A 26,972-nucleotide genomic window follows, 5' to 3' on the forward strand; every position below is an offset into this window, starting at 1 on the left:
AATTATTTAGAAATTTATGTATTTTAAAATTTTTTAATTTTTATATAATCAAGGAAAATAGGTTAAATGAATTTAAAGAAACAAATAAAAATAATTTATTGATTTTAAGTGTATTTTTTTTATTTTCCTTCATTTTTCTTTCGTGCCATTTTTTATTTTCTTTTCCTAACACTTTCCTTTAAATTTTTTGGGAAGCATTTTACATTTAGACATGGTATTAAAGCGTTGTTTACTATTCAAAATATCCATCTATGTTTAAATATATTAATAAAGGAACCTTGTGTTTTGGGCTAGTTATTTGCAAATAATATGGTTTCAAAATCCTAAGAATAGGGAACATCAAATTCCATTGTTAAAAGGAAAAATATTATTGTTTTTGTGTACTCTGTGTTGATTCCATTTTTTGTTCCTAGATTGCCCCCCAATGTCTCTATATCAGCAACAACCCTGTCTCCATGTTAGTAGGGAAGGTTTCAAAAAATAAAAAAATTTGAAACTTGTCAAATCTAAAACACAAAAAACAATTGACCTGAGAACCATCTCAAATTTCCCAAATTTGAAACTTCTTCATCTCAAAGTTTGAGAACAGTTCCCTCTCCCTTTTGGCTTTGTCACCCATCCAATCCTAAGATCCATATAAAATTTCCCAAAATTTTTTCTCATTTGAAAAAAGAAACCCTTAATCCAAAACTCTATTATGCATTTTTCTTTCTTCTCCACTTTCTCAACAACCAAATGGAGCACTCCATTTTAAGAACATCCAATTAAAAGACGACTTGAAGAAACGTAGCTGTAATTCTAATTTTGCTATAGTAGAACGAATTCGAATGGAAAGTTGAAATCCAAAATATTGACTTTCTCAACAAGATATCTCGTCTTTTTGTTATTATGTGGCATTTTCCCCTAACCCTAACCCGAAATATGAAGGTAATTAATTTTTATTTATTGTTCTTTAGTTCATTTGTCTCCAAAGTATTTAGGAGTGCCATAAAGTTTGAATATGGTGTTCTAATTTATGTTTCTTAATATTTTCTCAATGCATTCTAAAATATTATTTTTTGGGTATGAAAGTGTCAGGCAGTCCATTATTATAATTTACGCATACTTGCCTATATACAAATAATTTATGCATTTGAAATTTACTATATTTTCATGTTAATTCCTTGAAGTTTCCAGAACCCAAGACAAAAGTCAGAGTCCAATAATGACTCCAAAATTGTTGATGTGCTCCATTTGAAATAAATGAACTAAAGAACAATAAATAAAAATTAATTACCTTGAGATTTCAGGTTAAGATTAGGGCAAAATGCAACAGAATGACAGAAAGATGAGATACCTTGTTGAGGAAGCCAATATTTTGGATTTTAGCTTTCCGTTCGAGTCCACTCTGCTATAGTAAAATCAAAATCATAATTACGCCCCTTCAAACCATCTTTTTGTTGGAATATGTGCCCATAAACAAATGAGATTTATTTATTTTGCTGATTATTAATATTTTTTTTTAAGGAATTATTTCAATATTATTGTTGCATGCATGTTATAGATGCTTTATAAATATCGAAAACCCTAGATTATTTAATTGTAACTTTAAATATTGTATATAAGTGTTATATACAGGAGGATAATATTTAAAGTAAAATAATCTAAAATGTTCGTAATTAAAAATTAAAGTTGGGATCTTTAATTTAAAATTATTAGCGCGATTCATTACATTCTGAATGAAATGATCTTATCCGGATTGTTAATAATGAGATTATTGGAATGAAAGCGCTTTATATAATTTGATTATATAGAACTGGAACACGATTAATTATGAATCTTTGATAAATTCCGTTATAATATAGAGCATTCAATATTAATCAATGATGGTCATATATGTATTGATCTTAATTCTGAGTGATTAATAGACTCCTATTTATTGTATTGTATTTTTTGACATACCGGGTAATGACACAAATACATAGTGTCAAATTCTTGGTATATTGGAAGTATAATAAAATAAATAGCCGGGAATATTAATATACAAGATGAAATCCATTCCTTCGTTAAGAAGTCAGATGGACGGTTCCCATAAGTATTGGTTCGGGCCTTGAATGATAAGAGCGCTCAATTTATGATTAGACCATAAATATATTATTCATTAGAGAACCAATGACACTTAAGGAGAAAGATATAATTAAAGAGGTTAACGGAAAAACCTAGCTTTAATTATGAACCGTTTATGGAGGATTGACTCATATGTAGTGACTATATCAATGGGCAATTCAAATCCTTTGAATATATTTAATTTTATAATTTTAAGAGTGCAACTCCAAATTTTTAGTGGAGTAATTTTGGAATTAATAATTTTGATTTTTTAATTAAGTTGTTAATTAATTGTCAAAATTATTGGAGCTTAAAATTATAATGTCCATAGTTCCTCTCAACGGCTCCATTAAAATTATATGAACATTTTTTTATGTTGGGTTGATTTTATTAGTTTGGAATTTTGAATTCTAAATTAATTTCACACAATCTTGATTTGATTTATTTATTTTATAATTTGATTATTTAAAATATTTTTTGATACAATGTGGTGAAGACCACACTTACTTGTATTCCCTAAGAAACACTTTCTAAGTGGGGATCATGGGGAGAGATATTCTCTCCCATGTTTTTCAAAATTCAAAGAAACACTTTTTAAGTGGGGATCATGGGGAGAGATATTCTCTCCCATGTTTTTTTCAAAATTCAAAATATGTCAGTTATTTTTTTTTTCGGATGATGGGATGAGAATACAAGTTTTCTAGATATTAAGTTGTGTGATATAAAAAAACCCAAGGGATAAAAAAAAAAGACGCCCACTCGTTTTGAGTTCATCATTATTTGGAGAAACGTTAGAGAAAGATCCATGGTGCTTTAGAGGATTTGGAATTCTAAGATCCTTTTGGTGGAGTTCAAATTTATCAGCCTAATCGCAAGGTACAATTCTAAATTACCTATATTTGTTATTTCATTAAATTAATACATGTATTGATCATTGAGAAAAAATTTTGAGAAAATTTTTCTGGCTTCCGTTTTTCTTTTATTTATCTGGTTTCAAAACCAACACTTTTAACTAGACGTTCTTAGGATGGAGTGCTTCATTTAGTTGATAAGAAAGTTGAGAAGAAAGAAAAATGCAAATTGGAGTTTTAGATTAAGGGTTTCTTTTCTCAAATGAGAGAAATTTTGGGAAATTTTTTATGGGTCTCAGAATTGGGTAGGTGACGAAGCCAAGAGAGAGGGAGATATTTTCCCAAACTTTGAGAGGAAGAAGTTTCAAATTTGGGAAATTTGAGATGGTTTTGGACTTGGGTGTTTTTTGTATTTCAAATTTGAGAAGTTTTAGGTTTTTGTGCTTTTTTTTTATTTTCTGAAACCTTCTTTGGTGACATGAAGATAGAGTTGCTGCTAAAATGGAGACATGGAGGGGCAATCTTGGAATAGAAAATGGAATCAACACAAAGCGCATAAAAACAATAATATTTTACTTTTGATAGTGGAATATGATATTCATGATTTTTGAGATTTGAAAACCATATTATTTACAAATAACCAGCCCAAAACACAAGTTTCCCTATTAACAAATAGTTGAAAATCATGTCAATAGTCAAATCATCCCACTGCTACATGTGGAAGACTACTAATCTTTAAAACTCTTACTCTAACTCCACCATTTTCTAATGATGATGGAAATGATGATGATTTAGCTAAAGGAAATGATGGTGAGGAAGGTCACGAGGGTGATGTTAGTGGTGATGATCATTAGGATATTTTATTGTGCTTGTTGATAGACCTTTTTGATTAACTAGTATGGGTTATGTTAAACTAATGCTTAATATTTGATATAATTGTTATAAAATATTTTTGTTTGGATTGTTTATTAAGGATTTGACAAATATGGTGAATTGTATTAAGGAGATGTAACATCTCTTTTGGTATATTTTCTTATACATACATGTTTTGATTAGGTTATCATGTCATGAATAAGTGATTAATTTGATATGAATTAAACTTGTTGAGGATGTAAATAATATCCTATAGGATATACACATATGATGAAAACAAACACTTGTAAAAATAAATAATAATTTAGCCAGAGAATGGAAAGGTCATAGTGGTGAGGAGGAGGGTGATGTTGATAGTGATGATTATTAGGATGTTTTATCATGTTTGTTGATGAAACTTTTTGATTAACTAGTATGAGTTATGTTAGACAAATAGACAACTATTATAAAGATTATTCTAATGATAATACTATAATTATATATACATACAAAAATGTTACAAAGCAATAATACGATACGACTCCAGTATTACAAAGCAACCATGGAGATGCCACCTTTGTATGTTACAAGAAATTTTCATTTTCATTTTTTTTTTCATTTTTGTTATTTGGTTCCTAGAAAGTATTAGATTATGTTTTGTTTTCGAAAAATATGAGGAAAAATGCAAAGGAAAAAAATACAAAAGAAAAGTAGAAAGAAAGAAAAATTGAAGAAAAAATAAAAAATAGATTAAAAGTCGATAAATTATTTTTATTTGTTACTTTAAACTCATTTTATTTATTTTAACTCATCGATATAAAGATTAAATAATTTAAACATACATAAAGTTTTAATTATATTTGATTTTCTTTTATATTTTTCAAACATGAAAAAATAATTTCCCTTTGTATTTTTTTTCCTTAATATTTTTCGAAACCAAACACTACCTTAAGAAAAGCAAAAAGAAAAATGTTAAAGAAAATGAATTTTTCTAGTTTAATTATATTATAAAAAATATAAAAAATTAAATATAATTAAAATTACTTAAAAACTTACACATATTTTTAATTATGTAATCTTTATATTAAAATTTTAAAATAAGTGAAAGGAATTTGAGGTAATATACTAAAATAAGAATTAATTGATTAAAAGAAATGAAATAATTCTCAAAATCGTGAATCTAACAATTTCTATTTTTTTTTACATAAATAGTAATTAATTTTTATCATAAATGCCCTTTATCATTTTAAATATTTACATATAAGTTTTAAAAGAAAGAGTTATTTTTATAAATAAAAAGGGTATTTTTGTTAAAATAAGATTAAAAAAAAATTATAAGATTTAATTTTTAAATTTAAGTTTTTAATGATCTTTTTAATCAAATAATCTTAAAAATAATTGATTGAATTTAAATCAATTTTTTATTTTTTAAAACTCTTTTCTTCTATTTTCATTTTTCTTTAAATTTTCTGAAAACCAAACATGTCTTTAAATTTTTCCAAAATTTTAAGCACCTCTGACTTTGGTTCAGACTTCAGAGTTCCAACCCATTTACTGTGGCATGCAGGAGGGATCATCTGAAATAATTATCACTTCAAGGATTTTCAGCTGCATGAAAGTCGGCGTACTACCTTCAAATTTTCAGCTGGGAAGTGTGCTGGACCGTGTACTTCCAATTCAAAATCGCTGGCAGCCCTTGAACCTTTTTGGGTATTTTCCGGACAGCCAAACGAGGCATTGGACTTCCACCATTTTGGTCATTCTCAAAATCAAAATAGGCAAACATAGGAATAACAGTTGCTATTCCTTTTAACACCATCTATATTCAAGTTGTAAAGAAAAGGGAAATCGTAGGTGAGCATCTATGCATATAGACGATACTGAATTATTGTTATGGGCCCAGGATCTGGGGCCCACATAGAAGATTTTTCTGTCGTTTGAAGTGACTTTTGGGTCATGGCTTTTAAGTTACATTTTTATAGCGGCAAATCTTGTTTATCAGCCTCCTTTCTTCTTATTGGTCGACCCAGAACGCACTACCCAAATTAATTCCACTTGCCTGGCCCCACGTTAACCTCTCCCTCCAACGCGCAAGTTAGCAAATCGCCTCTCAAAAGAAAAAAAAAATCAGTACTGCCGTCTTTTAAGAAAAAGTTTTTACAATACCCGACCCGATGGTGAGGTCCGCGGATGACGTGGCAGCTGTCTTAGCATTGGTTCACATCTTCAAGACAAGTGCGACTGAGAAGGCCGTGAGGTGGGTCATAACTCATAAGCAATCAATCTCGGACCTGAAACCAGCACAAAACCGTAATTCATAGACTGCTTTCGTGCCCGTCAGGCCCTATTTAAAGCCCTCGCACACCTTATACACCTGTTGGCTGCGGACCATTTGTTTGAGGGGATTTTCATCTCTCTCGGAATTGCGATTCGGCGTTTGCCTTTAGCTTCAATTTTGTCTCCGAGGCTTCTGATTTGACCGATCGCAGTTTCTGAGTGTGAAAAATTAGGGTTTCGAGTCTTGTGGCGGTTTCCCCCTTTTGTTTCAGGATTGTATTAAAAGAATTTGCAATGGAAAACCCTAACGAACAAGGATCTGTTGATGATCGCAAGATCTATGTGTCCGATGCAGTGGAGGAATACGGCGGTGAGGATCTTGAGAATTCACCGTCCGTTGAATCCGCTGTTATTGGATCTGGTGGGAGTTCTAGCGTTTCTCCGGCGAACGGTGGTTCTGATGGTGAGATTGGTCTCACGGAGCGATTAACCGATATTCTGGTAGAAGACGGGGATGGAGATCTGTTGCTTCAGCGTAGCAATCGAGAAACTAGGGTTTTGCAGTGGTTGCAGGCTCTGGATTTGCAAGTCATGGGGGCGTGTCGTGCTGATGAGAGACTGAAGCCTTTGTTGAAACTGAATGTCTCTAATGGTGTTGCTGAAGATCGCCTTTTAGATCATCTAATTCAGGTGTGTATAGATCAGGACATATAATATACTTTCGAATTCTGAATTTATGTAGATTAAGGTCCTCTCCTTGTAAATCTTATAATGCTTCCAATACAGAACGCTTGATTCGCACATCTATGTAGGTAGTTTGATGTGGTGGCTGATAAGGGTTATGCCGTGAGTCTGTGAGTGAAAACATGATTCTTGTGCATAAGGAATTGTTAGCTGGACGATTTTATCTTAAATGTTTTATTGGCTATTATGAAGAACATGCTTATTTAATATTCAGCTTATATATCATGGTTAATTTTCAATATATCTTTTGTTTTTTGTTTATTAAACAGCACTTCGATGCGGCAGAAGTTGGTAAACTAGCAAGGTGCTTGTGTATTCCTCTGGTTTCAATTCGCGTTGGAAAGATCATTAAGCAAGGGACCCTCCTGTGCCCAACTGCTACAAGGTAATTGTAACCATTTGAACACCCAATCTTACTGTTTGTCTATGTGCATTCTAAGGTGTACATTGTTGTAATGTTCATTTGTATTTTCCTCACTGTTCATATGTGCAGCATTATTATTGATTTTGGTTTCGAAAATAATATATGCTGCCATATGAATGAATATAATGTGGTCATTAATTTTGATTGAAGCTATAATTTGGTTATTCACGTTCCTTCCTAAAATAGCTTCATAGTTGTATTTGCAGAATGGTACCGTGACCAGATTTTTTGTCTTGCATGTATTTGAAATTTGATATTGCTTTCTTCTCATAGCCTTTTCTTCGTAATCCTCCTTGTTTGACCTACGGATTTTCACCGTGTTAAGGAGAAATCTAAACATTTTCTTAAAGACTGTCTTTATTTATTGTATGTGGTTTTTGATATGTTTAGTTGCTACTTCTACATTATGTTTTCTATTTACCCCTGATCTTATGATGAACATGATATAAGTATTATTGTTCATTGACTGGTGCTTTGCTGGTTCTAAAATTTGCTTCAAGTAAAGCATAAAGCAATTTCTTCTCTCAAAAGGAAGAATAGAATGCCCAAAAGATTGAAGTAAATGATTCCTTTTTAAACACACCCATCACTACCTTAGCTTGTTCTCTATAGGTTGGGATATTACTCAATGAATTAATTCTGTCTTGGTTCATTCTGTCGTGTGGTTTCTTTGTATTAAGAGGCTAAGAGCATGGGAAAGGAGGAATATATATTTTTTTCAGATATTTTCTTCTAGTTTACTTAAAATAAAAAATTGCTTAGTTGTTTGGCTTTTCAGAGAAAGCTGAGTCATCTGACTCAGTTGCTTTTTTTCTCCTATTAAAAATGATTCATGTTTCTTTTTTGCTATTTGATTCTTGTGTAGAATATACATGATGATGATTTGCTAATTTTTCATAGTATTACATTATCTTGTAACTTTAACTTGGCATGATGGAAACTTAGATGCAATGTTTGTATACTGTTCTTCATTTGTTGTGCTTAGATAACCATCTTCCTGTTATCATGTGTGGAGAAGGATTTTTGTGTGCTTTGGAGTTTCTTCATGTTATGATCTTAACATCTTGGGGAATTGAAATAAGCTTCTGCCCATGATACTCTTATTTAATTGTACCCTTGTACTATTTAGAAAATTTAGTCAGGTTTGAGTGCATTTTGGTCTGGGGAGACACCACAAAGATTAATGGATATGGTTAAAAGAAATCTGATGTAAAATGGCAATTTTTATGCATGTTTTCTTATTTTTGAACATTGACATTCTGTTGTTAATATATCACATGACAAATTTGTAATGTTAATCATTTAATTACACTCTTATCATCCTTGGATGCAATATTCTCTAGTGTACTTACCCAGAGGATGTTTTCTGTAGAAGGAGATTTTGGTTGGAATTTTTCTGTTAGTGTCAGGTTTATCTTCAGACATAATTAGCTGGAAAATGTATGTTGTTGATAACTAGTAGAAGTTGCAGGATTCTATATTTTAGATTATTGATGGTGACAATGTTCATCCTTCCAAATAAATATATCTTTTGACTTGTAGGTAAAGTGGGCGTATTCTATTATGATCTCTGAATTATGAGGAAGTAAAGGTAGTTCCATGCTCCTATGTTATATAGTTTGCTTCTCTTTTTTTGGATCACCTATATCTTTTGGTTATATAGGTTCTACTTCTTATTTTAAGTGGGATTTTGTGTGGAAGGCATTGTATCTGTTGTGTTTTAGTAGGCTTGAAGATATTATGCTTGCTTAACAGTTAGTATGCCATGGATGATGTTCAGACATATATTGAATCAAGAATATTTTGTTCTGCATTTTAATCTTTATCAATTTATGTCTAGCTGCTCTTCCTTCCTTTGTGAAAAGTCAAATGCTCCATTATGGCTATCTTCTAATTTTCCCCCTTTTTTTTGTATTCATTAAAGTGATTGCATGATGTAAGAACTGTTTGTTATTGTTAGCTGTTCTGTGCACCTGCTATCTGTGTTATGAACTGTGTTTTGAGTTGAATGATTGTTTTGGCATTGTATCCATTCTAGCAATGGTTTGGTTGAACTGATACATCACTGGTAGATGTTATCTTGTTTGATAGGCGTATCACTGATGGATATTATTGTGAAATTTTTTCAATAAATGCATTATTAGAAGCTTGGTGATGAATGGTGGATGCAATCCTAATTGTATACTCAGCAATGTAAGAGAATAATCTTCTAGTCACATATTTTAGTGCCTTGTAATTTGTTTGTAAGATAAAAGCAAGTTATGTTAATGTAGATGAATGCATTCATCTGGAGGAACAGTGCTAAATATATTCTTTATTCAGCCTGAGAAGTTTCCAAGCCAGTGTAAACATAATTACCATTTCAAAACATAACAAGTATCCCAATTTCCAGAACGTAATAATGATTCAGACTTCTAAGTGCTTACCCATGGTAACAATTCAATTAACTAGTTATTTTTTAGAATAATTTTGATGCTGTGAATTCCTCAATCATGGTCTCTGGGGTATTGTTTTTGTTTCTATTGCTGTTTTTATATCTTTCTATGCTTGAATTGTGCATTATGTAATCTCTTGGCTGTAGTTTTATGTGATGTTAACATTTCATAGTTAAAGAAAGTCTCTCTAAATATACATTGATTTAAATCCAATGAGGCACACACCTTGCACCTGTGGTTTGTCTTGGCCATGGGTTATACATTACATTAACCAAAGTAGTGTGTTTTTTTCCATAAATTTGAACAACCATTTTCCAATTGGAAGACTAAATATTGAAAAAATGTTTACGTAGTTCCGAATTCAAGATTGAAAAGAAAAAGATACATTATTGGGCTTTGCATTAATAGCTAGTTGCGATAGCCTGAAAAGGCACCAAATACATGTAGAGGTCTTGTGGGATCCGAAATCGCTTGGGAGGGAGAAATTCTGTGACATTAATAAAGGAGGACTCATCTAATATATTTAGATGCATTTTAAAGGGATGAAGGTTAGTTGATAAGTGTTGTGTTGGGTCCATAGTGGACTATATCTTCATAGGATTAGCAATTTGCGAACAATGTATTAGGCGAATCCCCATCAGGAAATGCATGGAGTTTGGCCACTTTTGGGAGGGTGAATGTGAGATTATACATCACTTAGGAGGAAGAAGTTTCTAGCACTCGTAACTGAAAATCCTCTAGTATGTATGTGTGTTTTAAAGCCATGAGAGATAATGCTCCCAAAGTGGACAATATCTGTACAGGATGAGCTTACCATGACAAATTAGCTTCCTCAATGCTTATGCTTTAATATTGAAATTATTTATGACTTAAATTATTCATATCTATGTTCCTTTTTCGTTGTTATTTTTAAATGCACATACAGTATAGAGATCAGTTTTTTATTTTTTATATTTTATGTTGGACATTAACTACTGAATCTACACTGTGCCAATATGCTGGAGCACTGCTGTAGAGATTTTATTACTATCTCTCTCTCTCCCTCTCTCTCTCTCTCATTTTATTTACTTCATAGCCTATTTTATGTGTCATTTCACTATTTAACACTTTGAACATTTTGTTCTTTTTTTATCAACAGGGGGAACCTAAGTCTCACACTTCTGCCGACATCTGAAATGCGCATTGCATTCATTGGGGATGATGGTTACACAGAGAGGCTGTCTACCTTAAGTAGTATTTCCCAGTGCTCTGCTGTTGCAATTGAAGAAATACCTGCAGACAATTCTGGAAGATCTTTCCTCATAAAGATCCCAGATTGTGAAGTTCTCTATTTTTGGTGCTCTGAAAAGTCAAAGCTCCTGGGCATAGAATTGCTTGCAAAGGTAAATCTGCTTGGTTATTCTGTATGTGGTCAATGCATTCGCCCATGGAAAAGAACAGTGATGAGGAGTATGGAGGCTTTACATCCATGAAAATCGCCTTTATTCCTCAATACCCCACTGTTTTCAATTGTTGGAAGTTTTTTTGGTTCAGTGTCAAATGGGGAAATTTCATCTAGAAAATGAATTTGTAAACAAACACCTCTGGAATATGTTCTCTCTCATTCACTTCCATGAATTGGATCTTTTCCACAAGCTCTCAAGTCATCCTACCATGTCTTCGCCCCTTGGGAGGGCTTTGTCCCTACTCTCCACACCCTTCCCCATTCAAATAACTAAATAGATAAGTAAACCACCATCATTGACAGACACAGACACACCCGCACACACATCAGAGAGAGCTTGAGAGAAGGAATAAAAGACAAATTAAATTAATTATTTATGAATTACATAGCAGCTTATGTTCTGCACACTGCACAGTAGCTTACATTCATGGTGTGCATCTGATTCTGACTAATATTTCTTTCCTTTTCCCCTGTGGAGTAGATGAAGGATTTACTCAAGAGGAAGCCATCTTTAGCTGAATTAACTGGAATCAGTGAGTCGCGTCTTGACTGCTTTGCAACCCACCTCCGTGCCTACCTTGTTGGGTCATCCATGGGCAATGCTCGAGCAAGGCCATCCAATTCACCATCCTCTTCAATGGATACCATAGCTGATCCTTCTGAACTAGGTCAAAATGCTCAATTTTTGCCCTCGTTGTCAAAGCCTTCACGGTCTCGACACAACAGCAGTCAAGCAGTTAAACCAAATTCACTCTATCAATGTAGCCTGAGTCCAAGGCCAAGTTCCTTTAAAGAGGGCCTGCCTAGGAACTTATCATCCTTGAGAAATGCTGCCAGAGAGAAGTTTAAACGGCGTAGTGAAAGCCATTTTTCAGCTGTTGACAATCTGCCTATTGCCTCATGTATCACTATGGATGCACCAAGTTCAAATTCTACTGAAAAGGACAAGCTTCCGGAAGTTGTTGGAACATACCCATTCTCTGAGTCAGATTTTCTGGAATCACTGGGTAAATCTGCTGCTGCACCCTTAATAAGCCCATCATCTCAAATCCCTTCATCTCTCTTGGCACCCTATTATTGTTGGTGTCCCCCACGGGCATCTTCTTTGCAATACACAGTAGCCCCTTCACAGCTGCCTATCATACCTGCTGAATCTTTATCTTTACCCCCACTTTCTTCTTTGTTACCAGCCAGTAGGTCATCCAATTTGTTGACACCAACTCCATCTCTCAATGTCTCAGGCGTTCCCTCAGTAGACTTCCCAGCTTTCTTGCCTGACCCATTGGTTCGATTGCCTTTCTCTATGGCAAGTTCTCAACAGATTGCAACTTTCACTCCTTTAATGTGTGATCCTATCGTCCACATTCCTGTTATAGATGTGTGCTCCTCAGGTCAAGGGTACCTGGTTAGTGCGGGTCCCACCATATCAACCACCATTCCTCCCTTGCACCCAAAACTTGTGAACCCATTGATCCCAGAAACTGAGTCTGCAGTAGAAAAAGGTGCAAGAGAGACTTTGCGGCTGCTCATCAATAGTTCAAGCCAGAATAATCCACAGTTGATGGATGTATTGCCAGCTGTTCTGACAAATGCTGATGAGAAACACAGTCTACTGGTTGTGGGAAGCCGAGGTCTCTACAATGGAACTAGAGATGTTGATGCTATTGCAAACAGCATTGTAGGCATGAGCTTGGTTTCACTATCTGGGAGATCTATTGGATCTAGTGTCATGAGGAGTGGAGATTTGGGTTCTCAGGCGGAGCATGCTGTTGGGTCCTTTGAATCTTGTTTGGATGACCAGGAAGGTTCCTATTTTCCAGAGTTGAGGGAAGAAAAAGAGTGACGGAGGGAGGAGAGAAATCCATTATGTTTAGAAGACATTACCATATCCTTTGTTATTTCATGTGGGTGTGTGTTACTTTTGTAAATCTCTTCTTTGGGCCCTGAAAATGTAGATATGTGTGGGTAGGCTTTACCCTTACTAGAGATTGTAATTGATGTACATCAAGCCATTTGTGTGGTGGTGTTGTCAATGCATATTATTCTGGTGTTGATTAGAAAGCTAAAGAATTTTGGGTTACTTTGTGGTTGTCCATGGCATGTAGCTATCATCACTTCTGCTCTTGGTTGCTTGTGTTTTAGTGACTTGGAATCGGGTATGGGTGGTTTTCTAGTCTGGTTGAGTCACCCTGAGTTGTGAACCTAAGCTGAACATCCTCCAAGCTCTTAAGACAGTGGTGTGGTGTGCTTTTGGCATAAAGGTCTGTTCTGCAAAGGCTGAAACGGCATTATTATAAATTGGAAAGCAAAAAAAATTTGCTTCGCCTAGGTTAGTAACTGTGAGGGTTGGTTCCGTTTTAAGGACAGATGAATAAATAAATAGATAAGAAGTCTAAATTTGGGCATTATCTCATATGATCTGAAAACAACAAAGTGGGGTTTAAATCAGCCATCGCAGTTGGATTGTAGTACTTGAGAACTAATTCGTATATATGGGTGATAGAACAGTACCATTTTGTCATTAAACCACTCTCAATTGGACGTAATATTATAGATTCTTTAGTTGTTTTGATCTGCACTACATAAAGGCTTGTTGCCAGAAATAATCATTATAGAAAAAATGAAGCAATGCCTATACGAACTCAATTCATTATAGACAAGAAAGTGAAATATATTCGGTTTGAAGGGCTTTGGCTCTCTCATTCATTGAATTGAACCTGGTCCGTCCAGCCCCTAAGTGCATCTATTTTGATGATTGATGATTGATGATGATGGTCTACACACGCTCACCGCCTGAGATCAACTCCCAATTTTAAAAGGCTCCCATATATAATGGACTTCTCCAGAGAATGTGGAGAATTCTAGAAGATGGACAGTACAATGATTAAAAATCCTGACGATTTATAGCTCTAAATTCTCTCAAACCGCCCAATCGAATGAAGGACAGTAAAGAAACCATACGCACGGTACATGTCCATTCAACAGCACGAAGATATGAATGAATTCATGTGTAGCCTCTCATAACATGGAAAGCAACTTCCTGCCTCATAGTCTTGAGAATTGTAAGTGGTATGATGTGAAAGCACAATATCGATGATGGCCCAAACCCCAACATTCAATCGTGCCCTGTCTCATTCAGAAGGAACCCATCTCATGTCTTGGAAAGCTATTGGATATTTGGATTTCTAAGTGATGCCTCCACCAGGACCACCACCCCATAATTCTCACATCCTCTTCTCCTCCTCACTTACCCTTGCTTTGCTTTACACTTGTATCATCGTCATTATCAGTACTATTATTGTTGTTTTTCGAACAATTTATTAATCCAATGACCCTGTTTTTTTGACACTACTACTATTGAGTATTAAAGTAATAAATATAAAAAATTAGAGGAAGTTTCGGAGAAACAGACCAAGGGCAAGGTACTTGCTGAGAGGATAATGCCTTATTATAATAATAATCATAATAATAATAATAATAATGGAAGGGAAAGTAGCAATGACCACATTGAAATACAAATGTATGGAGTATGCCTAACGGTGTTGTTTCTATATGTATATGTAACTTTGTAAGTGAAGAATTTGAATTGAGTCTTGGGTTTTGTTGGGTTGTAGAGTTGTGTGGAGGCTAAGAATTTTGATGCTCCACCTTATTTGGCTCAAATTGGAATGTGATAAAGAGTAAAAAGCACTCAAACCCATGGCCAAGTTGCATTCCGAATAATACGGTACCCCATGTGGGTAGCTGCAAAGTGGGGTTTTAGTGGCAAATGCAGGCATGACTTTGAGCTATGACTTGCACTGAATCACTCTCCCCCCATGGCAGACCCTTTTGTCATTTTTACTCATTTGAGGCCCAAGAAAGAAAATTGTATCAATATAATGCAAGTTCTTATTTCTTGACCTTGAAATAAGTGGGCATTATGTGGAACCAAGAATGGGGAGGAAGGCCCTCTTGAGAAGGGCAGGGAGGTGTAGGGAATGGTAGTGATGAGCAACTCATAAGGGTGGGATATGTGCAGAATCATGCAGGCTAGAATAGTCTCTGGGCACAAGTGGGGCTGGCTGGGGCTAAGGCTAAGGATTCAAATGAATGGGAACAAATCAGTGAAGGGGCCATCTCTGCTGTGGGCAGCCAAATGAAATGTAGTCTTGTAGCATCACAAACATATCTTCACGGAACAAGGACAATCAAACACCTTAAGATAGCAGATCAACAGAAAAAAAAACAGAACAAAAAGGAACAAGAACAATACCTATATTAATTGCAAGTATAGGGAAGAAGAGAATCAAAAAATGCCCAAGAATAACTCTTGAACACAACAAAAAGTGATTTCTGTTTTTTAAACCCCACTTCCTATCAAATGGCTGGAAAAGAGCTTAGGAAAAAGTGGATTCATTCTTACTCTTCCCATGAATGGTGAGTGCTGTGCTGATGCTTCCCCAGCTGGGTCCTCTCATGTAGGGACTATCTACCTTATGAACTAAATTAAAAAAAAAGTACCCAATTCTTTTAATCCTTTCCAAATCTTAATTGCTACATACTATGCTTGTACAAAGTACAGTGTCACAGTCAATTTCAATGACCAATGTCACGGACTTAGTCTTTTCCTAAACTCATTTGGCACTTAGACAAGTTAAGACCCTTAATCTTGCTAAGTCAACTTTACTCTCGATGTTTAGTTTGCTAGGCTAAGATGCACCAAACTTAGAAGCTTTAGAGGGCATAATAGGCAACACTTAAAGAATAGAAGCTTTATTGCTCAAAGGAAATTTCACAAGTGCTTTAGAATTCACTTGGTTGGTTAGGTTATTGGCTGGTATCTTAGCCAAATGAGGCCTTAACCTATTTATAGGCACCTTACGAAGTCTCTAGAACCTTAAAGGGTTCTTTACAAATCAAGAATAATTTAGAAGCTCCTACACTAATCTATGTACAAGATGACTTTGAAAGATTCTAGAACACCCCACACTATTCCAATGCTCTCCTTGCCAAGTGTAGAGATGCGTGGACAACTCTAACCCTTTTTAGAAGCTTCCATATGCTTCCACTTTGTAGGGAAGTGTAGATGTCTATAAGGGTCTCTAGAAGCTTCTCACCTCCTATATAAGCCCATAGAAAGGGTTATTTGAAGTATCCTGTAACACCAAGTTATGGTCCATACCATAACCCACTAAATAAGTAGTTGAATTCAAGCAATCCAATCTCATTTCTCAATTGGAACCCATCACAAAGTGGTCTCAGCTTGTGAATCAACATGCCCACATGGCAAAAATCTCCATATGTACAGATTACAGAAAGCTTCATAATATAACGCCATCTATATAGCTTCTAGCCTTCTACTACTCCACCTTGTTGCTTTTTTGTTTTTTCTCATTTTCTTATTTGGTTAAAAAATCAGGCATGATGAAGACACGATGTGCACATAAGATTGGTAGAAGTTAAAACGTCTTAGTCTTTGCAAAAGGCATGAATATAAGGTTAAAATTAAATAAGAAGGGGACCATGGTGTTGCACCAGTGGACAGCCACCTAGTCCATGTGAAGGTCAAGAGCCATGTTGCCTTCCCCATTTGAAGATTTCTTGAATGCCTAGGACTATGCTACATTCTAAAGATTATATAACCACTTTTGTTGCTTTCCCACAACACAAGCCACCAAAAAGGTATCATTAGGTTTTCAAAGATATTAAACCTTTTTCCTCTTTTGAGTTTTGGACTGGCTTCAATCAAGATGAGTATTCTAATCTCACAAAATCAGTCATTATTGAATTGGATTTGGATCACAACAACGAATTGGTTTGTTTCTAGTGAAGAAACTGGGAAAAATAAAAACTTATATTTAATTATTTATTAATTAATTAGGCATTGGTTTGTGTTAGATTCTTTCATAATATTAGAAAAAAAAAAGAATATTTTCCCAATAAAGACATGGACAGATCATGACCATAATAAAAGTAAAAAAAAAATAAAAATAAAAAGGAAGATTGGAATAATTTGTGAATATATTAAGTGTGGTAATGGATATATTTAAAAAAAAAAAAAAGGTTAGGTGGAATGGAATGGTGGTGGAGTGGAATGAAGAGAGGAAAACAAATAAAGTGATAGCTTTATGTAATGTGAATTATTGGTCATAAAGTGAGAAATTCAGTAATGTCTAAAGGGAGATGTGATTTTGAAAAGCCAATGGCACTTGGCGTTTTAAGGGTATGACTGAGAGACAAGAATTATATTCTCATTTTCAATTATTCTACCACACAGGGAGTTGGGGAACTTGGGATCCACTACTATTTCTATCTATTCCCCCACTCCTCACTTTTATTCTCCCAATTTCATATTTCACTTTCCATTTTTTTTTTACCTCACTTTCATCATCTCATATGTACAAAAATAAATAAATAAATAAATAAAATAATTCAGGTTACCTTTTAAATGTGCAAAAGCTTCAATTGGTTGTTTCATTTACAAATTTTCTACTTTTGATCATGGATAAAGTTGTGAATATGACAAATATTTTAATTTCCACAACACAAAAGTCTTAACATTTGTTTCGAAAAAAACAAAAAAACATATTTACATATAAAGATCAGAAAACTTGTGCTACTTTTTTTCCTTATTAACTAATATGGGATTGGATTAATCCGTTTCGATTAGAGTTGACAAAAGTAGATTTTTTTGAGTACTTGTCTCACCCGAGACATGACGGATTTGAAATTTAAATAAATAAATTATGATGGGTTTGAGTTTTTTCTTTTTTTTTTAACTTGGATTCAAACATTGATCATATATAAAATTATTTTAATTTATTTTAATTTTTTATAAAATATTTTTATTTTAATGTAATAAATTTTTAAAAATAAAAATAAAAATTATTTTGAATAAATGGATTAGTATCTCAACCATCCCCAATTCTTTCTGTCATCCCTAATTTTGGTACCTAAGTTATTTACAACAGTATAAGATGTAGAAATATTTATGAGGTTGAAATTTTAAAATTTTTATGGTTTAATTTTTGTTTTCATAGGGATGGGGACAGAGTGTAGAACGGGGCTTGGAAAATTAGAAGTCTATAGTCTAGACGTTGAAGTGGCCAAGTGAGAGTGGGAACGGACCCTATCTCAATCATTCAGTCCAAAAGATGGCCCCCGTCACGCTATCATCCCACCTTGTGCCTCCCATCACTTTCAGATAACTTTACCCTCCATAAAATAAAAAATTTCACTCCTTTTCTTCCGCACCTGGATATGCTCCCATGCTAACTACTGTGGCCTCTTCCCCTCCACCGTCGGATTCCAATATCTCCGCACCCCACCCGCAGATCTCGAGGAAGGAATATCCCCGGTTGTGGTGGGGGACACGTGGGTGGAGATGAGTGGCTCAGGAAGCAGTGAAGCATTTATGGGTAATTAGGTTGATGTTCACTTTCAGGTGCCTCTATGCTCCACTCAGGAATAATGATAGGGTGACACCAGCCTTTGAACACTCCACCCCCCCACCCCATAATATTTTTAATGGCCACGTGGCAACTCTGGACTCGAGAGAGGGCCAAAAATAAATAAATAAAATTAAAATTAAAAAATAAAAAGATTTTTTGAGACCCTGGAGTCAATGCAGCTTTTCGTGGAAAAAAGGTAACGTCAAATTTTTCTGCCGTTTTCTAACACCATTCAATCAAACGACGTCGTTTATTCTTGTTTGGTATATTATTTTGACGTAAAAGACTATTTTAACCCTAAACTAATGCAATCACGTCATTTCTGGTATGGTAGAATTGGCATTTCATATGGACAATGATATGATATGATTCATGACAAAAAATACATATAGTTCCCAAATGCCAACCGTAAAATGAAATCATTTTAAAAATAGTTACTTTGATTTATTTGCCAAAAAAAAAAAAATAGAGTGCTTCAGGAGTTGGTTACAAAAAGAGAGAAGTGGTTACTGTCTGAGGTTTTGATTTGACATAATTAAATAAATTAAAAATAAATAAAATAAAATAAAAGTCGGTTAGGTAATCGGAGGGATCCGCTCCTCCTGAGTCATGAATTGATGTCTGAGACTATAAAACAAATTGATGTTTTACGAGTCGACGAATTTGGCATACTTATCCCGGAAGAAGTGTGGGTGGGGCGTACGGTAAAGCAATTGCGGCTACAACTCCCAAATATCATACGTATGCAACCATGTCATTTGTAGGAGGGTAGAATTGGTATTTTATATCGATAATGCTATTGCCATGGTAATAGTAGAGTTTTTTTCCATACCATAACGTTTCCTAACGGAACATATTTAAAATTTAAATAAATTAAGGGTAAATTTAAAATTTTTAAAAAATCTAATACGGGTTGAGAATAGATTTGAGATGGACTATAATATCTTAATTATTTATAAAATATATTTATTTTAATATTTTTTTAAAAAAAATTAAAGAAAAACCTGTTTCTATCTCGTATAATTTTTTTATTATTTAAAATAAATGGAATGAGATTGAAATCGGGAAGAACCGTTTCTAACTGATCGATTACCATCCCTATACATTATTACTAAAAATATATAATTGCCCCCCATAAAATGAATTCATTTAAAAAAATGGTTACTTTCATTTATTTACCAAAAATAGAGTCACATAAGTCCGTTACGGATTGGGGTTTTGATTTTGACGTGATTAAATAATCTTTTAAAAAAATAAATGAATAAAAGCTGGTCACGGAAAGGAAGGGCTTCTTGTCGCGAGTCATGAATTGATGGCTGATATGGTAAAACAATTTTGATTTTTTACGAATTGGCGTAATTATCCCACGAGAAGAGCGGGTGAGATGTGTGGGTGACCGACGGGTGAACCAATTGCTGCCACAACCCCAAAATATGAATATAGAAATGTGAGTACGTGACCCACGCCATATGCCATGGTGCACAGTAATGTGCACAACTTTTAACCGTCCAAATGCTTTACTGCGCTACAGCTGTCGATTTCCCACCTCTTTTTTTTTTTGCCACGTCAGCGTCGTCTTCTTCCCTGGTATCAACAGGAATCATCGGTTTCCTTGAACGCTAAAGATTTCAGAGGCGACTGAATAAAATTTTAAGAGATATATTTCCTTCTTCCTTTTCAATTTTTTTGACTTCTCATTTCTTTTGATCATCAATTACTAAGAAGGTCGTGAAAAGTAGGTGAAAAAAACAAAAGGCAAATAGGAGAAAGGGCGAAATTTTCTCGTCTAAAAGTCTTCTTAGGAAAACTTTTTTTATTTTGATATGATTTATTGAATTATTGTAAAAATATGACATGGCATAAATAAATTAAAATATTTATATTTGGTGATTTTTTGCCATTGCAAAGTGATAAATCTCATTAATATTTATGAGTATTTTTTACAAAACTCTCAAACATTAATCATGATATTTATATATTTATTCTAAATTTTGTAATGTCAGGTATTTAAAACTGTAACATAGTGGTAGATTTTTTTAGATGTTTAGGTGCTTATCCCATCGTTAGAGACAAGTTTAGAATGAATACTTATTTCATAAAATGAATATGACTTGTATTTTTTTGTCCTATCTAAATTAAGTTCTGTAATTATTTTTCTATTTTTTCCCTTTTACATATAAAAAAAATCCATCTTAAAATTATAAAAAATTATAATATATGATTTTGATTTGGTAATGGATTAAAAGGTGAAATAAAATTATAAATAAAAAAATAAAAAATACTTGGGAAAAAGAGAGGAGGGAATATTTTTATTTTGGTATCCGGAATTCGTAGAAATAGAAAAACCGTTAGTTGTATATTAATTTGAAAATCTCGTGAGAATTAGATGAGTTTATGTTTTGGACGAAAATAAAAATTAGGGAAACAAAAATATGTAACGAGAAACAGCAGAATCTCTCTGACAGGGTTGATGAGGGAGCGCCACGTAAGTAAAACCTCGAAAGGAGAGTAATTAGCGTTAACCATTGACTGGCCTTAAAACCGATGATGACGTGGGCGCAGCGTGATTGGCTGGAGCAGCATATTTTTGTCGTTTCTCCCTTTATTTTTATTTTAATTTTATTTTATTTTTGCGCTTTATATTTATTTTGCGTTTTGTTTAGTCTGAGCCGCATAGTGACCCTAGCCTCTGATCCATTTCCCTAGAAGCTGTCGCAACTGTCGCCGTCCGATATCCGTTCCCGACCATCATAGCCGTCGGTTCCATATATGATCCGCGCCTCTCGATTCTTCTACGCCTGGCTCAGATGCTCCAGAGGCTCTCTGCTTCGCGACTACGTGGAGTCTATGTTCCGTCGATGTGTGATTGGTCGATCCGTGAGCTTGTTGCAGCTTCCGAGAGTAGTTCTCGGTGACGGCGCTCACGGGAGCGGCGGACAAAGGTTTCGGTAACCTCCGATCCGATTCGGTTGAGTTTCGTGTTCCAAACGCGTTAATTTCGGAGAGTTTATTGAAAATAGTTTTCTTCTTGCGGCTTTTGAGAAAACTTTTTGAGAAAACTTTCGGTTTTATTGAAATTTGATTGGGAGCTATGCTGTGAAGCGTTGAGTTTCAGATCCGTTTTGGACGTTGTTTTTCGATTAGCAGATTCGAATCTTTGTTTTTTCTGGTTGTTTTTTTCCTTTTCAAAGTTCATTTTCGAGTTCTTTTCACTTTGAGATTGAAGGTTTTTAGCTGATCTAGAGAGGATCGGTGTTTGTACTTGTTGACTTGATTAATCGCTGCTCTTGAGTTCGGTTTGGAATCCGAACTAACTTTTTGATACAAGAAACAAAGAGTTTTATGTAGTCAAAATTTTAAATTTGTTCTGTTGTTGAGCCCGAAAGTGACAATTCGTCGATTTGTTGGGAGGTTCTTGTTTTTGGATATGGAGGATGGAAACGAGAGAAAGGTGAGTCGTGAAATGCTTGATATGGCGGATCGGGGAATGTCTGATGAGGTTCTGAATTGTGTGATGCCATATATTCACGACCCAAAAGACCGTGATGCGGTCTCTCTAGTGTGCCGTAGATGGTACGAGCTGGATGCGTTGACGAGGAAACATATTACAATTGCTTTGTGCTACACGACCACTCCTGGTCGATTAAGGGGGAGGTTTCCGCATCTTGAATCCCTAAAATTGAAGGGTAAACCTAGGGCGGCCATGTTTAATCTGATAATGGAGGATTGGGGAGGGTATGTGACTCCATGGGTTAAGGAGATCTCAGATTATTTTGATTGTTTGAAATCGCTTCACTTTCGGCGCATGATTGTGAAGGATTCCGATTTACAACTTCTTGCTCAAGCTCGGGGACGTGTGCTCCTGGTGCTTAAACTTGATAAGTGCTCTGGGTTTTCCACAGATGGGCTTCTACATGTGGGTCGGTCTTGCAGGTAGTTTTGGCTTCATATTGGATTCGATTATTCTTTGTTGATCAAATTATATTGTTTGATTGAATGTTAGGTTAGAAATGTTGGATTCTTTAGAAATATTGAATTCAGTTTTTGTCACGTCTGCCTTTGGTTTTTATATGTTGGTTCGTTGTGGGTTTTTCTTATTGTGGCACACTGTTTTATGGATTTTAAAGAAGTGCACAGAGAAGAATGTAGTTAATTTGAATATGAAAGAAAATTATGCCCTCTTTAAGGTCTGAACTCTCTTAGTGAGGAGAATAATACAACCTGATAATGTTTTGATATCTGCAATTCTACGTCACTAATCCTGTTGTATGTTTTTAGACATCATGGATAAAATCATGTTCCTTTCCATGGAGCAGATGTTTTCTGTGGAATGCTTGGAATTGTCATTGAACCACTCCCTTTATTCACATGCAAGAAATTGGTCTAAGCTCTGTTTTTAATTTTTGTTGTAGTTAACAATTGAAGATCTTTTTACTAACTTCATAAACTCCTATCTGGGTGCTTCTTTGTTGTATGGGTTGTTGCGAGATTGTAAGATGATTGTATCAAGTATTTCTTAAGAATATCAGACACTGATTTCACATCCATGTTTTTGTAAAGAAACTATGGGGTGATGCTAATGACCATCATTATTTTTCTGAAATCTCTGGATATAGCAAATAATGTATTAAAACCCTGCAGAAGATGACATTGTCTAAAAGAAAACTGCATAGGGGGTATATGATTAAAAGTGCTCTGGAACATTTGCAATTAGTGATCATTTTTCTTTTCTTTTTCTTTTTCTTGTATCCTTTTAGAATAGAGTTATTTGAAACTATAGCATATCTGATAAGGAAGAAACTCAACAGCTTTATGATTAAACAGCATATTAATTGGGGTTTGGCTGTGTATGGGGGATTATTATTCTATTTTTTGTTTCTTGTTTCTTTTTAGAATTGAGGTAAATGGAGCTAAAGAATACCTATAAAAAAATGTTATATGGAACTAATGAATCATTGATTTAAGATGAAGCTTAAGGGATTTTAGATTGCAATGAGGAGATTGTGAATCATTTTAGTTGACTAAGATATTAACTGGCATTTTCATGATGAAGAAATTGGTGGAATATTGGCGGGAAAAAACTGATGCCTCTGTGTAAGAATAAGGAATATGTTTGAAGGTCCACTAAGTAGAGATTAGTCATGAAAACTGTTTTCTTTACTGGATGATGTAAAGATTTATGTATTTTTTCTTAGATTTTTTTATAACATGACTGATTTAAAGATACAGAAGTGAAGAACTTACATGGTTGTTATAAAAAGCATACAACAGAGTCATAGGGAGATGATACTGTGTAGAAGAGATTAAAATTTCAGCAAAATAGAGCTGTAATTTATGTATGAACAGTAAAAGAAGAGATTGAAGAGTTCATAATCATTTTAGACTCATGCACCCCCCAGTGGCAGTTATTGGGCTGTTCTCACCACGATAGGAACATAGGATATTTCATGCTGCATTTGATGGTTAGCATGATCATATCACATGATAACAAAAGGGCTAGTTATAAGTTGGAACTGCAGGGAGATGTTTTAGGCTGCTGGAAAATTATTGTCAAACCATAGGCCAAACATGGCAACAACTTTTTAACAGCACTGTCTTTGTCATTAGTTATTGGGTGATCATCTTGTCTAGAGGCTGCAGCAGGAGGTCGTGAATTTGTTGCTCTAGACAAGATTGTGAGGCAAAACTAACAATCTAAGCAGAATTCAAAGTACTTCTGAAAACATTATACCCTTCAAAATCTTCTCTTGTATTCATGAAATAGTATTTGAGACTCTGCTAATATTTTGTTTCTATAATTTTGTGGCAAGGGAAAGGACAAAAAGATGTTCCTTCTTGTTGTGAAGGAAACATGCTAACCTAAAATTTAACAGAAAAGATCCCTAGATAGATTGGAGGGGCAATTGAGGACTCATGTACATTAATTGATTACAATTAGATTTGTTGAATCGAGTTGTATGTACTGATTTTGACTCATGTGATTTTGTCCCCAGCCACCATGCAATCTAGGTTAGGTTAATGTATGTTGGTCTGTGACTCTGTTCATTTAGGTCATTGCTAATGTGTTCCTCAGTTCCATATATAGGATAGCACATGATCAAACCATGCTACATTAGTTGGTAACTTAACATTGAATATCTTCTTACTACATGGATTCATTGTGAATATCATTATCACCCCATGCAAACATCTTAATGTCAGACAAATATGTGTTACTTTTTCTTTTTCCTTTTCTGTGATGGACAGTTTTTTTTTTTTTTCAGTTCACTTATTCTAAGCATGATTTCTTTCTTTTTTATTATGCTTCTTACTATCTTTTTTTTTGTAATCCTGTTTATTCTTTCTCAGGAATTTAAGAACCTTGTTTTTGGAAGAGAGCCAAATTGTGGATAAAGATGGGGAATGGCTCCATGAGCTGGCGATGAACAATACAGTTCTTGAAACTTTGAATTTTTACATGACGGAGCTTGCAACAGTCCAATTTGAAGACCTAGAACTCATTGCTAGAAATTGTCGATCTTTAATCTCTATGAAAATTAGTGATTTTGAAATCTTGGACCTAGTTGGTTTCTTCCGTGCTGCAACTGCACTAGAAGAGTTTGCTGGGGGTTCTTTTAGTGAACAATCAGATAAATACTCCGCGGTATCGTTCCCCCCAAAATTATGCCGTCTGGGTCTAAACTACATGGGGAAGAATGAAATGCCCATAGTATTCCCTTTTGCATCCCTACTTAAAAAGTTGGATCTACTCTATTGCTTGCTTGACACAGAGGACCATTGTCTGTTAATTCAAAAGTGCCCCAACTTGGAATTTCTTGAGGTAGAATCTCAATACCATTTCTTGCTTTTTTATTATGTTGTGGTTTTTTTCTTTTTCTTTTTCTTTTTCCCCTTTTCACCTCAAGGGGCTAAATTTGCGTGTATTAGGTTTCACTTTGTTCATAAAATGTCATGATAGAATACAATATCATTTCTCTTAATTTCTTTCAACTCTGCCTTTGCCTAATTGGTGTTTTATACCATTCAAAGTGTAGTCCAAGGGTATGATAGCCTATTTTGAATAAACAAAGTTTCATCTTGGCAAATTTAGACTTGAAGAAAAAATTTAGAAAATGCAGGGATTATTTAGACATACAGTAGTACACTGCATAGCTTGTGTATAAAATGCTCATCTTTGGGAACAAAACTAAGAGATTTGCTTTTTAAAATTTTGATATTCTTATTAACAGGCCAGGAACGTGATTGGAGACAGAGGATTAGAAGTTCTTGCTCAGAGTTGTAAAAAATTAAGGAGGCTTAGGATTGAGAGAGGTGCTGATGAGCAGGAAATGGAGGATGAAGAAGGTGTAGTTTCACAGAGAGGATTAATGGCTTTGGCTCGGGGATGCCTGGAGATAGAATATGTGGCCATTTATGTGTCCGATATCACAAATGCTGCTCTAGAATGTATTGGTGCTCACTCAAAAAAGCTATGTGATTTTCGCCTCGTCTTGCTCGAACGGGAAGAAAGGATAACAGATTTGCCATTGGACAATGGAGTTCGAGCTCTACTGAGGGGTTGCCAAAAGCTTAGAAGATTTGCTCTGTACCTCCGTTCAGGTGGTTTGACTGATGTGGGTCTCAATTATATTGGACAGTACAGCCCAAATGTTAGATGGATGCTTCTTGGTTATGTTGGAGAATCAGATGCAGGGCTTTTGGAGTTCTCTAGAGGTTGCCCTAGCCTGCAAAAACTAGAGATGAGGGGCTGTTGCTTCAGTGAGCGTGCACTGGCTGTTGCAGCAATGCAACTGACGTCACTGAGGTATTTGTGGGTGCAAGGGTATAGAGCATCTGAAACAGGCCGTGATCTATTAGTCATGGCTCGCCCATTCTGGAATATCGAGTTAATTCCTTCAAGAGGAGTTACTATTAATGCTCCGGATAGGGAACCTGTGTCCATCGAGCATCCAGCACATATACTTGCATACTACTCACTTGCTGGACCAAGAACAGATTTTCCAAGTACTGTTACTCCCTTGGACCCTGCATCTTTTCTTACGTTGTAGAACTGTATATCCTTTTCCAGAAGTTATCTTTTCCCTGTCATGTTGCCCTGTTAGGTGTCTTGTTAATAAGTTGGTGTATCTTTCTCTCTTTTTCCCTGGAAGACGGTTTTCATCTGCAAATTTCATTCCATATCCTATTTCTAGACTGCTGTCCTGTAATAAGTTTGTGATTTCTTTTGTAGTCTGCAAGCACTTGCACTCTTGGTGCATCTCTGTGTTAACTCCCATGGGCAATGAGTTCAATTTTCAACCCACTTTTGGATTGTATTAATTCTACGGCAAGTAAATCTTTTTGCAAATATTGTTGACAATGAGAAGAATGTGGGGGTGTCAAGTTTGTGAATAAAAATGAAGTGATTTTTATTTGCTTGATCTTGTG

General features: G+C 34.8%; 2 protein-coding genes across 2 annotated transcripts; both read left to right on the forward strand.

The window, feature by feature from the left end:
- Positions 1-6,157: 6,157 nt before the first annotated feature.
- On the forward strand, positions 6,158-13,193 carry LOC117927990. The gene is made up of 4 exons (XM_034847735.1): positions 6,158-6,755; positions 7,079-7,194; positions 10,807-11,050; positions 11,594-13,193. Exons 1-4 carry the CDS (start codon positions 6,360-6,362, stop codon positions 12,953-12,955), a joined length of 2,118 nt encoding a protein of 705 aa, XP_034703626.1. The 5' UTR covers positions 6,158-6,359; the 3' UTR covers positions 12,956-13,193.
- An 8,026-nt stretch (positions 13,194-21,219) lies between these two features.
- On the forward strand, positions 21,220-26,965 carry LOC117929213 (coronatine-insensitive protein 1). Its single transcript, XM_034849485.1, has 3 exons — positions 21,220-22,478; positions 24,894-25,365; positions 25,775-26,965. Exons 1-3 carry the CDS (start codon positions 21,973-21,975, stop codon positions 26,591-26,593), a joined length of 1,797 nt encoding a protein of 598 aa, XP_034705376.1. The 5' UTR covers positions 21,220-21,972; the 3' UTR covers positions 26,594-26,965.
- Positions 26,966-26,972: the final 7 nt, after the last annotated feature.

Source organism: Vitis riparia, chromosome 13 (assembly GCF_004353265.1).
Source record: "Vitis riparia cultivar Riparia Gloire de Montpellier isolate 1030 chromosome 13, EGFV_Vit.rip_1.0, whole genome shotgun sequence".
Classification (NCBI taxonomy): Eukaryota; Viridiplantae; Streptophyta; class Magnoliopsida; order Vitales; family Vitaceae; genus Vitis; species Vitis riparia.

Excerpts from the sequence above, each read along its gene's own strand:
- LOC117927990 (XM_034847735.1), top strand. The coding sequence starts at position 6,360 with ATGGAAAACCCTAACGAACAAGGATCTGTTGATGATCGCAAGATCTAT. Across the intron at positions 6,756-7,078 it reads TTTTAGATCATCTAATTCAG|CACTTCGATGCGGCAGAAGT; the intron begins GTGTGTATAGAT and ends TTTATTAAACAG. Across the intron at positions 11,051-11,593 it reads GCATAGAATTGCTTGCAAAG|ATGAAGGATTTACTCAAGAG; the intron begins GTAAATCTGCTT and ends CCTGTGGAGTAG.
- LOC117929213 (XM_034849485.1), top strand. The coding sequence starts at position 21,973 with ATGGAGGATGGAAACGAGAGAAAGGTGAGTCGTGAAATGCTTGATATG. Across the intron at positions 22,479-24,893 it reads CATGTGGGTCGGTCTTGCAG|GAATTTAAGAACCTTGTTTT; the intron begins GTAGTTTTGGCT and ends ATTCTTTCTCAG. Across the intron at positions 25,366-25,774 it reads CCAACTTGGAATTTCTTGAG|GCCAGGAACGTGATTGGAGA; the intron begins GTAGAATCTCAA and ends TCTTATTAACAG.